This window comes from Marmota marmota, unplaced genomic scaffold (genome assembly GCF_001458135.2).
Source record: "Marmota marmota marmota unplaced genomic scaffold, marMar, whole genome shotgun sequence".
Classification (NCBI taxonomy): Eukaryota; Metazoa; Chordata; class Mammalia; order Rodentia; family Sciuridae; genus Marmota; species Marmota marmota.
Genome location: NW_026000174.1, coordinates 45,082,223 through 45,098,106, shown reverse-complemented (window position 1 = coordinate 45,098,106; position 15,884 = coordinate 45,082,223). Strand labels below are relative to the sequence as shown.

General features: G+C 47.9%; 1 protein-coding gene across 5 annotated transcripts in view; it reads left to right on the top strand.

Annotated features, from left to right (window-relative positions):
- The window catches only part of Elf5 (E74 like ETS transcription factor 5), a 37,304-nt gene that overhangs the window by 3,035 nt on the left and 18,385 nt on the right, over positions 1-15,884 (top strand). For 3 of the 5 annotated variants that reach the window (XM_048788576.1, XM_048788573.1, XM_048788574.1), the window contains exon 2: positions 14,327-14,451. In XM_048788576.1, the coding sequence (XP_048644533.1) occupies positions 14,327-14,451 (125 nt within the window). Of the gene's footprint in view, positions 1-8,019; positions 8,135-9,755; positions 10,247-14,326; positions 14,452-15,884 lie in introns of those variants that run through there. The other 2 variants (XM_048788575.1, XM_015477763.2) reach the window with 2 other exon arrangements.

Below are 15,884 nucleotides of genomic sequence, written 5' to 3'. Positions count from 1 at the left end.
TACTTAAGGACAATTGGCCAGATATAGTGACCTCCTTACCCAGGTTCATCATTTTTTTGATGAGTTCCAGATAAGAAACTAAAAATGAACAAATGGATATATGAGTACCTAATTATGTGCCAGATGTATTCACTCATATTGTTTTGGTTGGATCTAGGGAGCAGCTAACATTGTTCTCATTTTGCTGATTAGGAAACTGAGACTTAGATTGGGTTAATAATAATTGTATTATGATGATGATGATATAATAATTTGCTGAGTATTTAATAGGTGCCAGGCACTGGGCTAAGTAGTTCTTATGTTATATTATCTCACTTAACAGCAAAACTTTTTGGAGGGATCATTTATTTTCAGAAGAGGACACTGAGGCTCAGAAAGATAAGTGATTTGGCTAAAGATTGAGATCTGAAATCCAAACCCACATCTATCCGACTTAAAGTCTTATTAGTTCTTTCTAACACTGGCTGTTCCTTAGTGGTCTTTGCATCTGGTTTTTACTCTTAGCAACACCACGGTAACCTGTTTAATTACGTTGTTCCAAGGGGAGCCACAGGGCCAGCTGTCAACTCCAAGGGAAGTATTGTTCCACCCATCTGCCTTCACACACCGAGAAGGAATTAAAACGTAGTTATAATAAAAAGGGATGTGGGTGAGAGTGAAGTTAGGACTTTGAAGACACCTGTCTTCACTTGAACTCCCTGGGCTCAATGATAACACCAAGGCTGTGGACCCTGGGCACGTATCTTGGGGGTAGTCAGTTCCTAAGAGGAGCCTCCCTTGGTCTGCAAGCTCAAGACACAAGTGAGTCCATGTTGATGGTGAGACTAGGAAGCTTCCCAGCCTGAGGGCTGTCCCCTCAGACCTACCAGGAACCATTGGATTCCTCATGGGAGATAATGGCAAACTTTGTATTAAAGTAATAAACCAAAAACACAAGATTTTCATTAAAAAAAAAAAAAAAAAAAGAATTCCTACCTTCATACACGACTCTGTTTTCCATGGAGACTGGTTCTCCAAATGAGTTTCTGATCAGAACCAACCTTAGGAAATTTTAGAGTGTAATTTATTCCTTTGAACTTGTGGTGGTGGGGGTGGTGGTATTGTTTTTGGTACTGGGAATTGGACACGGGGACATTTAAACACTGAGCCACAGCCCCACCATTTTGTATTTTCTTTAATTTTAGAGACAGGTCTCACTAAGTTGCTTGGGGCCTTGCTAAGATTCTGAGGCTGACTTTGAACTCAGAATCCTCCTGCCTCAATTTCCAGAGCCATCGGGATTAAGGCATGCGCCACGGCGCCCAGCTTTTCATGACAAATGAAACTGTGGAAGGCGGCAAAATATTGCAAAGCCACTATTAAAAAAAAAAAAACTATTAGCTCAGAGCTGACGGAAGAAGAAAACCAAGCAAAAACCCATAAGAAACATCAGTATGACTCTCAGTAAAGCAAGAAAGTAAGGCAAGAGTAAGAACAGACCTAAAGTTTGTGGTCGAGTCTCCACTTATTGCCCTGCACAAGGTTGCCCCTGCAGAGTGACAAAATCCGAGGTTTCCTCAAGGATGAGGTCCCATCCATGGGCTAGAGGCCGCTTGTTCATAAGGCCGGGGCTGCCAGGTGGGGACAGGTGAGGCTAAGCCGACCCTTGCTGAGTAGGCATCTGGGTAGCCACACTCCTCCCCTCCTCCCCTGCACCTCCAGGCTCCCTTCCGTGGAAAGAGCCTCCCCTCTGGTCACCCCAGGCACCACGCAGCACAGTGAGTGGTCAGTAGCCTGGACTTTGAGTCAGGTGACCCCAGAATTGAATCCTGGTACAGCTGCTTAGGTGATAACCCTGAGCAAATGACTGAAGCCCTTTGAGCCTCAGTTTCCTCATCTGTAAAATGGGGATAATGATAGCCCCTACTGCTGCTGTTGTTGAGTCTGGCCCATAATAAGCATCCGTTTTTAGTAGGTTATCCCAACCCTTCCTCACTCAGCTCAAATACCAAATCCCACAAGAAGTTGTTGTTTTTTTTTTCAGATGGCCCCAGACCTTATTAGCCTCTTCTCCCCCAAAGTCCTATAAGTTCCTGCCTCTTGAAATTATTAAATATTTCCTCTTGAGTTCTGTGTTAAGGTATCTGTTCCTCAAAGGCCATATCTAGGTTTTACTCTTTTTTATATTGCTCTTATTTATAAATATAATGCTACCTTGTTGCATTTATTGGGTTTTTATGACTATATTTACCAAATTCAAATATTTGATATATACTTCTGTAATCAAGATAAGCTTCCTAAGCCGGACGCTATGGCACACACCTATAATCCCAGAGGCTTGGGAGGCAGAGGCAGGAAGATCACGAGTTCAAAGCCAGCCTCAGCAACTTATCGAGGACCTGAGCAACTCAGTGAGCTCTGTCTCTAACTAAAAATACAAAAAAAAAGGTGGGGGGTAGGGTGGCTGGGAATGTGGCTCAGTGGTTGAGTGCCCCTGGGTTCAATACCTAGTATAAAAAGAAAAAAAAAAAAAGATAAGTTTCCTAATCCATCTGTACATTTAACAGTGTGTTCCCTCCCCAAGATTATTATTTAAGTAAATAAACATGGTAAAGAATATCATCCACAGAATCTTAGAGATAATGTTTGGTTAATCAATGAGGATATATCCACATGGATCCAATTGTAAATTCTCCACCATCCCTCCTCAACTGCCACCCTCTGTCCCCAGGCCCTTCCACCCCCATGCCTTTGTATGGTGACTGACAGGAGAGAGGAGTTTGGTCTGGGGATAGGAAAACCAGCGTGGTCACACACTGGCTACCTGTCAGGCTACCTGAGTGCTCATTCCCACTCAGCAGGTGAGCAAACGGGTTCAGAAAGTCAAGTTCACCCTGCAAGTTCAGGGCTAGCCTGCCTGTGGGAAGATCCAGGCTTTAATGAATGGTTGAGGCTGGGAATCATGGCACATGCCTGTAATCCTAGCAGTTCAGGAAGCTGAGGCAGGAGGATCTTGAGTTCAAAGCCAGCCTCAGTAATGGCGAGGCACTAAGCAACTCAGTGAGACCCTGTCTCTAAATAAAATACAAAATAGGGCTGGGGATGTGGCTCAGGGGCCTAGTGCCCAAATTCAATCCCTGGTACCCACCCCGTGGCAAAAAAAAATGAATGTCGGATTATCCGTTGTTGACCTTCATTAGTGAGGCTCCAGATGAATTGAGCTCCTTAGTCATGTCTGCAGGGACAGGCTCACTCGCTATGGGGATTTCAATGGTGGCGCCACTGGTCCCAACTCACCCTCTAACCGGCAGCATGGAGCAGCTCTAGAAGTCAGGGCCACCTTTTCTCAAATGGTCACCCCCAAAAATCTCAGAATGCAAGCTCGTGCCTGCTGAGGCACTGGGGTTCAATAGGAAGACAAAGGAAAAGGCTGCTTCAACAGCCCTCCCCTGAGAAGGGTCACCTCCCCTACCCTCTCAGATCTATGCTCTCTCGGAGCCAGATTCGAATTTCTGATCCAAACCCTGGAAATCCTCAACAGGTTGACTTCCCATACTGAAAGAAAGGGGGAGAGGAAATCGAGCCAGGAAGCTGTGCCAACTCTTTCCCAAACATCAGAATTAAACTTTAGGAAATCACTCTTTTTCCGTGATGCATCTTAACAAAATCAGCTTCTGCTATTTTTCATTAGTAGTTTTCATTTTCCTTAAGTTTCTGCCAACCATCGTCTTTGCCAGAGTTTGACCTCCGTGATGCCTTCTCTGCTGGAGATCCATATAGATGCCTTCTATGCTTCCGGAAGGTTCATAGCCAAGGAAGGGTTCCTAAATTAGGGAGCCACCTCACTGTTGTTCTCAACTGAATTGGGGCTCCTGGTCAGGAGGATGGACAGTGTGGAGAACTAAAGAGTGAGCTAGACACAGGAGGATACCCAAAAAGAAAACAAGAAAGAAAGAAATCTGAGCGTGTACAATCCAGAATTGCTGAAGCATCTATTTGTCCTCAGGTCCATGCCTAGTATTTAAGGGCACAAAAGGTCTACAACTCTTGTCTTTGCTCTCAAGGGCCCTGCCAGCCATCTGGGGGTACCCCAAAACATTGGTAGGTCTTCAGCCTACATTCTGCCTCCCCGAGAAGTACCAAATGATAGCATAATGGCCTACCTCAGCTCAAATCCAGCCCCAGCTGTGTGACATTGGGCAAGTTACTTGAACTCTCAGAACCCGTATCCTCATCAACAAATTTCAGGTGGTGATAATGATACTTACCTTGTAGGAATGCTGTAAGAATTAAATGACTGAATACACACAGCCTGAAGGGACCCTGCCGGGACAGTTCCTGGCACCCAGGAAAGGCTAGCAAACGGCAGCTGGTAGGATTATTCCCTGTGGCAAAGCAACGTCACCCTATTTGGTACGGTAATCTCAAAGGTCGGGATCTCAGTCAACATCGGCATCTCTCTCCATGGCCCGTTATCACAGCTGCCGTTACTAAAGTCCACTGTGCACCAGGAATGATCACAGACAAGGTCCTGATAAGGAAACTGAGACCCAAGACATGGGGGGGGGGGGCCTCACCTAATGTTTTGCAGGCAGCAGGTGCCAGGAGTTTGCTGTCCACACATCCAGGGACAGAAAACTTTATTCTTAAGTATTTGAGCCAACAGAGCATAGAAAATATACAACTGTTCCAGTAGGTTCCTTTCTAAAATGACATCGGGAGATGGAACCAAACAGCATCTGCCATGGTTTACTTAAACCTTTCTTTTGTTTCACTTTGGTTTTGGGCCGCCTCTTGCAGGGGAGGTCAATGTGGCAGGTTTGGGGGAAGAGGAAACACTGGCGTGGAGGGAAGGTTCTAGAAGTGGCAGAGACATGGAGCCCCTTGCATCCAGCAGAGAACTGGGTGGGACTTTCGATGGGACCCCACCCTGTCCCATAGCGACGCGTCCCTTGAACACAGGATTCCTTGATGTGAGTCTGTACCCAGTGTCTTTTTTGTTCCAAGAACCGTGCAGGCACAAGATCCCATGAGGTCCCAGGATTTCCACCCCAAGTAAGAGACAGACTGTGCTGGCAATGACCATGAGACACGGGACCTCAGGCCAATGGAGAGGGAGGGGTCCAGAGAGGCAAGTGCCAAGGCCAGTGCAGAAGCAGAGAAGCCAGCTCCTGTTTCCACAGTCCAGTTTTAACACTTGGGTAGGCTTGAGGTCGACCCAGGGCTGGTCACCAACCAGCTGGGTGGCCCTCAATAAGCACGTTACTTCTGTTTCCTCCTCTTAAAAAGGAAATGATAGCTACTCTCCAGCATTTCAGTAAAAATGACCAAGATAAGACAGATGAGCCAGCCAGCATGATATTTGGCTTGGTAGACACTCCATACCTACGTAAGCCCCCCACCACCACCAAAGAACTAGCCCAGGAGCACCCAGAAACTGGTAGGCCATGCAGTGGAGAGGATGGGCTCTGGAAGTAGGCAGTCTAGAATAAAATACTTGTTCTACCACTTGTTCACCATGTGACCATGAACAAGTTACTTAACCTCTCTGTGCCTCAGTTTCCTCATCTGTAAAATGGAGATGTTCCAACCTTGTTGAAGATCCGTGAAAATTTAATGTTAGGAACGTCACAAGACAAAACACAGATAAGCCACACTCAGGGCTCTCGGCACTCCCCGTGTTTTAAATCGTTAAGCTACACAACCAGCCTACAGCTGATGGGTTCCCCACTTTGCAGATGAGGCAACTGGAATTCTGAAATGCTCCATCTGCTTCCCAGGTGTACCCCGCCAGCAATGGCTGAGCAGGGATTCAAACCCAGGGAGTCTCCCTCCAGAGTCAGCTTGTTTAATCACTCTGTTATGAGATTAAGCCCCAGGAATGTTCCCTGTTATTGCTACATGGTGACACCAGAACAGGCTGGGGAATCTGAATGCCCCATTCCGGCCTCTGCAGGCCTTCGCCCTCCTCCTCCTCCTCCTCCCCAAGCCCCATCTCTTTTCTGCATCCGACATTCGTCACGCAGTTGTGAGAAGTGTAGTATTTGAGATCACCCAAGATCTCCATTCCAATCAAATTTAGATTACGTGTGATGCTTAAACTTTAATTAGAGTTCAATTCCTCTTTTATTTTGGTTTTATCTTAATCATCCCTTTTATCCACTGGTCAGAAGCCTGTAATTTCACACAGTCACCCAGAGATGCTGCCTTGTGCGTTCAGGACTCTGAGATGGTCGGTTGCCATCAGACACGTCCTCTGCCAGAGAACTGCTTCCTGGAGAATAATCGAGCCCAGAGAGTGTAGAAAAAATGTGATTTCTCCAAAAGGCTCTTTTCTAAAAATACTATCACACTAATATGTTTTCCCCGATAACATCTCCACTGTGAAAAATGAACACATAGCGACACGGAGAAGATGGGACAGTGCTCAGCAGGAAGGACTGAGAGAGGGCCCTAGAGACCAAGCAGGAAGAGAAGTCTCAGGGCTTTAGAGCTTACAGGAATCCCAAGACCATCTAATCCAGTTATTTGCAAGGTCCTTTTAAGTGCAGATTCTTTTGTTCAAGTGAAATCTTACCCAGAAGATTTATAGAAAAGCTGAGATGCTCTTACTGAGTCACAAGGGTGGTGGGGGGGGGTGGCATTCAGAATCCAACCCCACTCCACACCCTTCCTCTCACCCCTTATGAGGGCTCTGGGGAACCCCTAGGGTTCCTCAGGACTCAGTTTGAAAATCACTATCTTAATCCCCCTTCCTCCCTCTACCATGGAGAGAATGAAGCCCAGAGAAGCTGCCTGACTTGCCCGAGGTCACAGAGCCAAGCCGCAGCCCAGGTTGTCCCCTTATCTTTCTTTAACAACTTTTCCATGATGACACCTAAATCCTTGAATGAACTGCCTTTTGTTTGCTCCAGCTCCGGTGTGAGTTTGCATGTTTGTGCCCATGCCCAGTGTTCCCAAGAAAACCTAACAAACCAGTCCCTCGCTTTCCCTTTAAAGCTGGGAGCCTGCAGTTTGGACACAATGTCTTGGCCGCCAGGAGCCCGCACGGAAGGCAGAGGTTGTAAACCTCGCCCCGCAGCTGACCTGGGGCTGTTTCGCCATCTAAATTAGGTTGAGTTTCTGCTCCCCAGGGAAGGCCTGAAAATGCCTTAAGTTCTCAGAGAGACACCCGAGAAGAGAAAGCCGGCAGCCAGGTCAGGGCCCCTGGCCCACCCGCTGAGGACACATGACTGTCCTCTTGGGGAACAGGGCATGGGCGAGGAGCCACGTGGTGGCTCCGTGTGTCCAGATGTGGACACGTTGAATAAATTCATGTGGTTGATAATCGCACTGGTGCTCACAGTGGAAAAGCCCAGTGAAGGTCTCTCAAGCCACCTGTGCCCTTTACCTGGCCGAAAGGGGTAGGTTGGAAGAAATGGTAAAGAAGGGGGGACTCAGATCAATGTGCCGGGTAAAGGAAGTACTGGGAGCATAGCAGCTAAGGACATTATCTTAGATGGCCCTCCCAGCAGCCCAAGAACAGAGGTCATTCCTTGCATTGACTGATGTCACTCAGACAGGCTCATTAACTTAATTCTGAGTGGCACAGCCAGAAAATGGATTCAAATTCTGAGTCCCTCCAAAGCATCTCACTGCAGAACTGGCATCCTTAACCACTACCCCACACTGCCCCACCCTTCCTTCCTATCACACAGGAAAAAGGGCAAATGATAGGACATACTAAGGCATAGGATTCAGCCAGCCCCAGGGGAGAGGTGACACAGACAGGCACTAGGGCTGGATTTCTGAGTTTCCCCCCTCCAGCTTTGCCCCAAGAATTCCCCAGCACACGCTGGATCTTACGAATCTCCCAGAGGCAAGAATTCTCTGCTTGTTTACTGAATCCCCTGGACCAGGGGGTGAGTGAGCTGGGTACAAAGCAGGATAAAGGTAAACTTTCTGCATGTGAGCACCATCCCCCCCCCCTCCAAGGAGCATGTCACACTGTATGTCACCGTCATCAAAGGGGCTGTGCATAAACCTGAAAAACCAAACGAACCTGTCTGTAGGTGTCACTTATATCACAAGGCTACAGGTGCCTTTTTTCCAAGGTCTGCTGGTGCCGGGAGCGCCTGCCTTCACTTGTCTCTGGACCTACAACCGCTGTCCTCACGTAAGCACTTTTCTTTACTCTCTTGGATGAACCTTAAGGGGCATCAGGGCTCAGAGGCTATGCCCAGGACCTGGGTCTGTTTCTCAGTCTCCAGTTCCAGCGCCAGCCCACTGTGACTAGGCGGTCACAGTGCCTCCCGGGAGCTGTTTGACTCAGATGCCACTGCCTGCCTGAGAGGGACATTTTTCCCTCCCCAGGCTATGGGGCCACCCACCCCCTCTCTCCAGCCCCTGTTCCCCTGGATCACTTGATAGAAGTAGAGGGAACTGAGAGTGAATGCTGACAGGGGCTCCACCCTCCACCCTTTCTAAAGCTGTCTGTACACAGACAAAAATTCAGCTTCAAGCTGAGCCCCCCACCCCATACCTGCACTGGACTCCTCAGATCCCCCATTGGCCTGCCCCCACCCTCAGACTCAGAGGACTGCCTTGTTACAGTTTGGGGCATTTTTTAGGAATTTTTCTGTACAAAAGAGTTTAAAGGAATCGCACTTCACCCTCTCACACCCCCTTAGAGTAGTATATTTCCAGAAAGGCAATGGTGAAGGTTTTTTTCCACTGTCTTCCCTGGGGTATGTGGGTTTCCTGTGTTTCTCCCCCTGCTGGCAGCAACTGGTAGCGCATGCTCCCTCCTGACACAAGCTGGGGACCCGCATCCATCTGCATGAACGTGCTGAGAATTTCATGAACTGGAAAGGAAGGGTGTCACAGATCATTAGGTAGGACTTCTTCATTTCACAGCTGAGAGAACTGAAGTCCCCAAAGGCTCCGTGATTTAGGAAGACAGCTTTGTGGTTTGGTCTAAAGATTCAGGAAAATGGGTTATTTGCTTATCCGAGTGAAAGCTGGGTTTTGTGGTCTTCGTGTCCTCTGTGAGAATCTTTCTTCATGAGTCAAGGTGTATTTGACAGGAGTTTCCTGTGCCATTGTCTTCTTCTCTCTGACATTGCCAGAGTAGCGATTTTTCGGTATGTTGACGGTGGTTGATTTTTCTCTCTGGGACAGGAATGGATGCAGATATTATGCCAGTCTTCGAGTGAGCGTATTAACTCATTTTATTAAATCCTTAGGACATTCTGAGGATTTCATGTGAAAATTCCCATTTTAAGGGTGAGGGAACAGGAGCTCGGGGATGGTTGTGAATGTTGATACAGCACAGCGGTATGAAAAAACAAACCAAGAATTTGAGCAGATGGAGTTGTAGGAAATGGGATCTGTGTCTCCTGCCTCGTGAGTGGCCGAGGTAGAATTAAATGCCCCCCCGCCAATGCAAAACAGGTGGACTTTGTGTTTAAGCCCCACAGCAAACGATATGGCGTACCTTCTACGGGTCTATGCTGCACCTTCCAAAAAACAGCTAAAAACAAACAACCAAACTCCCTAAGCAAGTTGAAGAAAAATGAGGACTCGCTTGATAAGCCGCCAGCTTGGCTCTCAGGGTGGCTGTGGTTTCTCCCAGAGCAAACACTCATGTGCCCAACCCACAATCTTTCACAGCAACTGTTGAAATATCCCACTCAGTTTTCCCCCTTCCCACTGAAGAGTGGGAAGTTGACTCCGCCTCCCCCACAAGGCTCAGGACCCAGTGGACACTCAGGTGTCCCAGGGGTTTAGGAGGAAGAAAATATTTTTCTTCCCAGCCACACTGCCCAGATGGTCGGATTGGGGAAGGTCCTCTCAGCCCCCTTTGGTCCGCGGTTTGCACCTGCGTGGCCTTGTTCTATCCGGCGATGTTTTGATACATAAACAGCCAATGTGTAGGTGCTTAATTGGGTAGATTTTTGGTCACATGCCCGGAGCAAAGTTGATGATCCCCGCCAGGGTCAGGAAGGAATTTTCCTCCTCTGGTAAACTGGCCAAGGCTGGGTGGTTTTCTCCTTCGCCTCTCTCTGGAAGGCTGAGCAGAGGTGCCTGGGTGCTGAGGCCATGGGCCCTGCACCTGTTATTGCTGCCTCTGGTCTGCGAGGGGGTGAGAAGCACACAGGCCTGTCCTGACTGGGTGGACCCTCTGTGCGGGCCGTCGGTGTGTAAGCTGGCTCCGAGACAGGCTAGGAAGCCACCAGAGGCATCAGGGGACCTCAACTTGCATACTATCGCTGTCTCACTCCCAAAGGTACCTGACGCCGGTCTTTCTCATGCCTAATTCTTCCACCTTGTGTTAATCGTGTTTAATCCTTTTCTACTGACCCGGCAGCTAGAACAGTAACTAATACTGGGGGAAACTGATTCCCACCACAGTGTGTCTGTTTGTGGGCAGTAAGTGAGAGTCTAGAGCAGGCAGAGCACCCTGCTACCCCGGAGAAAGACTCCAACCGTCCTGAGATTCCCAGACTGGGGCAGAAGGTAAAGGGCTTCTATTTTCCTTCCATAATTATTTCTTGCATTTCAGAAGAAAATAGAGAGAAGGGGGAAGAAGTCATCAGAGGGCTTTTTCAGAGCTATGAATCTAACCTGTGGTTGTACTAGTCAGACTTTACCCCCATTTGGTGAGTAAAGTCCAACCACAGTATCCAAATATTATCAATCTACATCCAGATGCAGGTGGGAGGGTGTGCATACACCCCAAGTTTGGATGTGTTGGCTCAGTCAGGTGGAGGCTGCAGACTATCACAAACGTGGGGTCATCTGGAAGTCTACCCACCAGTGTCCCCGTCTACTAAGTGAAGAACTAAGGTTTGGAAAAGTGCAAGGGGCAGAATCATGAGTCCAAGTTCAAGGCTCAGTCCAGGATGACAATCAGCCTCAGAAAGCAAAGCGTTGCTAGACCTACGGGTCAAAGAATTTTCTAGACCTTCCATTCTTGTTCTGAGTGGTCATTAGGTCTACATAACCTAGTGCTTCTTGACCTTCTTTTCACTCCGTCCACTAGCCTTTTCTCACCATCCCTCCTGGAGAATGGCTAATCTAACCTCAGGCCTGGGCTTGCATATCACTGGGCCTCAGATGTCCTCACTGAGAAAGGGGGCCCCACACCTGCTCCTTCTCACCCAATCCACTCCACTGCCATTAGAAAGTCTATAAGAGCCAAAATGTCCAATTACTACAAGGACCTTAGAGGGCCTACAGAGAGGAGGTGCTCAACAAAGCAGGCATTATCGCTGAGCTTGCCCACCTGGTACATGCTGGTTAAGAAGCCGAGGTCTTTTGTGCTGAGCTGAGACTCAATAGCACCTCCTCCTACTGCAACAGCAAAAAAGGAAGAAGGGGGGGTGGGGGGTACTTTGCTGCAGTCATAAAAGACATTTTCTTCCAAAATGCAAGAAATAATTATGGAAGGAAAATAGCATGTTGTGCACTTGAGAGAGCCCTTTAAGAAAACTTAATGGGTATAATTTGCCATAGAAGGAATTACCATAGGGAATCAGATACGGCATGTGCACAGCGCTGGAGAGATTACAGATCAAGTCCAGTGGGCTGGACTAGAAAGGGGAAAATCCTTAAAGGAGGTAAATACCCTATTGATCCAAAAAGTCCCTAATATTTTTATGATTAAATTCAACTTAACTAACGACTTAAAAAAGAAAGAAAGAAAGAAAGAAAATACCAATGCTACTTGTCAGGCATTGACTGGGAAGATCTCACTTGAAGTTGTGGTCAAATTCTGTATTTGGAGGACGCCCTGTGGACATTGAGGGCCTGGGGACTGTGTTCTGTTCTCTTGGCTTTGGGGTCCTCCTCTCCTTGCTCCACACTCAATGAAGGTCATGCCAGAGGGCTGCCAACTTTCTCTGCAGTTTTCTGAGCCTTCTGGCCCAAGAGTGAAGGGGCATGTTTTCATCCTTAACCTTCACTTAGAAGAACTTTTCTGAAGTCTCGTCCAGAAAGCAGAAATGACTTTGGATTCCAGGGGCCCTTCCCTCTCATCCTTCTTCACCCTGCCCTCCAACACCCGCTCACACTCCACCTTCACTTAGGATATAAAATGGGCCAATCCGTGGGAACATTGGAGTTCCAAACCCTGGCAGCCTTGACTTGTGTTTGATAGGCTCCCCGGGGAGATCCATGGTCATCCTTCCAGGCCCATGACCCTGTCCAGGCATAGGAGAGAAGTCTTCCTACTGGGGTCTGGGGACTCGTGGGTACTGGCCCAGAAATGGTATCCAAGCTCGGTTCTTCGTTTATGTGCAGAACGCAGGTCTTTGTATGATGCAGGTGGCGACGATGGTGATGATGGTGGCAGATTTGTGAACATCCCCAAGGATTTGGTGCCAGAGTCACACAATCCCAGCCCTTCTTAGTATTGCTATGAAACTGTTTTTAGCAAGGAAGCAGATACGTCAAGAGTCTGAAAACATAGGGCCTCCACCTTCTTAACTCTCCCATCTCTTGCTGTGTGACCTTGAGAAAGTTATACACATTCCGTGGGGCTTCAACCTCCTTCCCTGAAAAGTGGCAGGTGAGAGGAGAGATTAGACAAATGTACTATGTTCCAATGTTGGTACTCACACTACCAACAAGATGATTCTGGCCAGAGGTTGGCAGACTCATTCTCAAAGATCCAAATAGCAAAGGTTTTAGGATTTACGGGCCAGTCAACAAAATTAATGATATTATGATAATATGGGTACTTATTTTAAAATACAAAATCATTTTTGGCTGCATTTAAAAGTAAGTGGGAGGTTGGATTTGTCCTGCCGGCTATAGTTTGCTAACCTCTGACCTAGGAGGTGCGTGAATGAGCAATTCCTATTTAAATGCTTGTGTATTATTTTATGTACATTGAAAGAACACTAACTTTCCATTTATGGTAAGTAAACATTTATGTTAAAACAAAAAGGGAGTGGGTTTTTTTTAAATATTTTAAGTAAATAATGGTGCTTAGAAGTATTATAGATGGAGTGAAATTATCATAGTAGCAAATGCCTGAAGAGTGGACTGAAGACATTGGATTAGATGATGGATAAAACCTAACTGTCTTAGAATTCCATCTTTCCTTATCCAAGGACTTGGAATCTAGTCTTTTCCCTGATGTTGACCAGTGCAGTGATCCCGAGCTGCTGTGCCCTCTGTACACGTGGAAAGGGACTGTCGCATTAACATTATTTCAAGAATCAGAGAAGTTGAGTGAATACATTTTTTTAAAGAGAGAGAGAGAGAGAGAGAATTTTTTTAATATTTATTTTTCAGTTTTTCGGTGGACACAATATCTTTATTTTATTTTTATGTAGTGCTGAGGATCCTTTGCCTACCAGTTGGCTGATTCTGCCCTTGCTGCCCGAAATCTCAGCGCCTCTACCCCTCGGCTCACACACCCCACTTCCAGGTCCTAGCTCAGAGTAGTTGTTCTGAGGAGGCCAGGAGTCATGAAGCTAAAACGCTAATGTACCCAAAGTGCATGGAGCCCAAAGTGTGGTGTTTGTGACAGTGACACATGCTCTTCTCCAAGACCTGGGGGTCAGATGTGCTGCAGAATTCAGAAGACTTCAGGTCTTAGGTAATGCAGTGCACACACCCCAGAATGCAGATCACCCTTCAGGGACTCAGACGCCTCCAACACATTCATAACTCTGCAGTGAATCCTAGTCACTACATGGAATAAATAAAACTGTTACTAGTTCTAGAATCATATGACAAATAGTTTTATACACTGTTATATATGTGCACATGCACATGTGTGTTTATACAAACACACATAAAAATATGTACCACCAATTCAGTGGCGTTTTGCTGGAGAATAAGTGTACCAAATACACATGTGCTTGTGCCCCCCCCCCCACACACACACACTCACACACTCACACATACACACTCACACTCATACACTCACACACACTTTCAGTTGTCAAACTTAAGGATTTCAGAATTTGGGATATAATCCTACATAGCAATTCTTGCACTATACTCAGAAGCATATTGCTAGCCAGCATATGTCAGAGTTCCGAGGGTCAGCCAAGGTCACTAAGAGGCAGGATGGCACAGCAAGAGCCTCCATCCCCAAGTCCCAGCTTTGCCACTTTCTAGTTCTGTTTCTCGGGCGATTATCTCCACCCCTCTCCCTCAGTTTTCTCATCTACAAAATGGGGATAAACAGGATGTGGAGAGGATTAAAGAGCACCACTGTGACCAGCAGTTAGAGGGGTGCCTGGCCAGTGTCATTTTCAAAAACCAAAGGTTGCCCTGCTGGGAGCTCCCACCTGGTGTGGCTTCCAGAGCCCACCCCCTGCACCTCCTCACAGCCTCTCTGCCATTGCAGGGTGATGTTGGACTCGGTGACACACAGCACCTTCCTGCCCAACACGTCCTTCTGCGACCCCCTGATGTCGTGGACCGATCTGTTCAGCAATGAAGAGTATTATCCTGCCTTTGAGCATCAGACAGGTACATACACCTGGAGGGGACCGTTTGAGGCAGCTGGGAGGGGCTCCAGAAGGGGGTGCTGGCCTTGGGCAGACGACAATGCTGTGTCGGGGCCTCGAAATGGCAGTGTTTGGGATGGAGGCTGGGATGGGGAGGCCCAGGTGGAAGGACAGGCAGCCTCTTGCAGAAAGGAAACACTAGAATCCTCACCCGAAACTCTCCCAAGTCCTGTGTGGAATATCAGGTGCTCAGTCCACTTGCGTCCCTCTGTTGTTCCCAGGCCTTCCTCCTCACCCTTCCTCCTCTCTCTCTCAGCCCATTTTTCTCCACCTGAGAAGAAACCATGAGAACTTGCACAAATCTCATGCCAGAGGGAGGCCAACTGAGCTTTGCCCCAGAAACTCTCTGAGGGCCTCTGTCCCTGAGTGCTTGGATGACTGCACATCACAGCAACCCTGGCCGAATGCTGGCCCTGCAGGTGCACACCCCAGGCAGTGATGCAAGCCCTCACCAAGTGTCAGTCCTCAGTGAGACTTAACCCTGCAAACGCCGGCCTAGTGGAGTCCAACCTGGTGTCCAGAGGCAGTGCCCAGAAGGGGCCAAGCCTCCAAGTCTGCAACACAGTGTCCACCACCACAGGGAAGCCCCCACCTCTGGGACCACAGGCCAGGGCTGCACACACACAATTAGGAACTCACCCACACCATGCAGTCTTATACCCACCCCATGCACACACTCACAAAATCTCTCGCCATCTTCAGAAAGGTCTAGATCGTTGCATTTGGACTTGAATCATTCAGACACGTAACACAGTTCTTCCTCAAGCCTAAGAAGCACATGGTTTCCCAGAAACACAGTGAGAAATGTACTCCACCTCCTTCCCCTGAAATTGGGGTAAGAGGTTAAATCTAAAGGGGAAAGTGACAGCTGTCAGGTCCCCATTCCCCCACGTGTCCCACCTAGGCATAAGGCCAGCCCTCATGTCACCCCGACCTGCCATTGCAGGACCTCCCTCCCTGCCTGTTCTCCTGGGTGGCAGCTGGGGCGTCAGCAGGGGGAACAACCTCAATGACCTGCAGGCACCATGCCCAGGCTCTGGACTTCACGTTCCATGGTCATCGAGATCCAGGTGCTCTCAACATGAGGTCTGGCTTTGACACTCTCTCACCCTCTCATGCCCCAAACCTCCCACCAGCCCCATGAGGATCACAGGTGCCTACCTGGTAGGGTGGTGATGAGCCTGAAATGAGTTAATATTTGTGGAGCATTTGGGCTGTGGTCTGGCACATGGCCAGCACACGTAGTGTTTACAAAACGGGTCAGTCGTTCCAGTTTGGGATGATGAGAAAGTTCTAGAGCTAGATGGTGCTGATGGTTGTGCAACAATGTGAACTTATTTGATGTCACCAACCTGTACACTTAAAAAGGGTTAAAATGGTAAGTTTCCTGTTCTG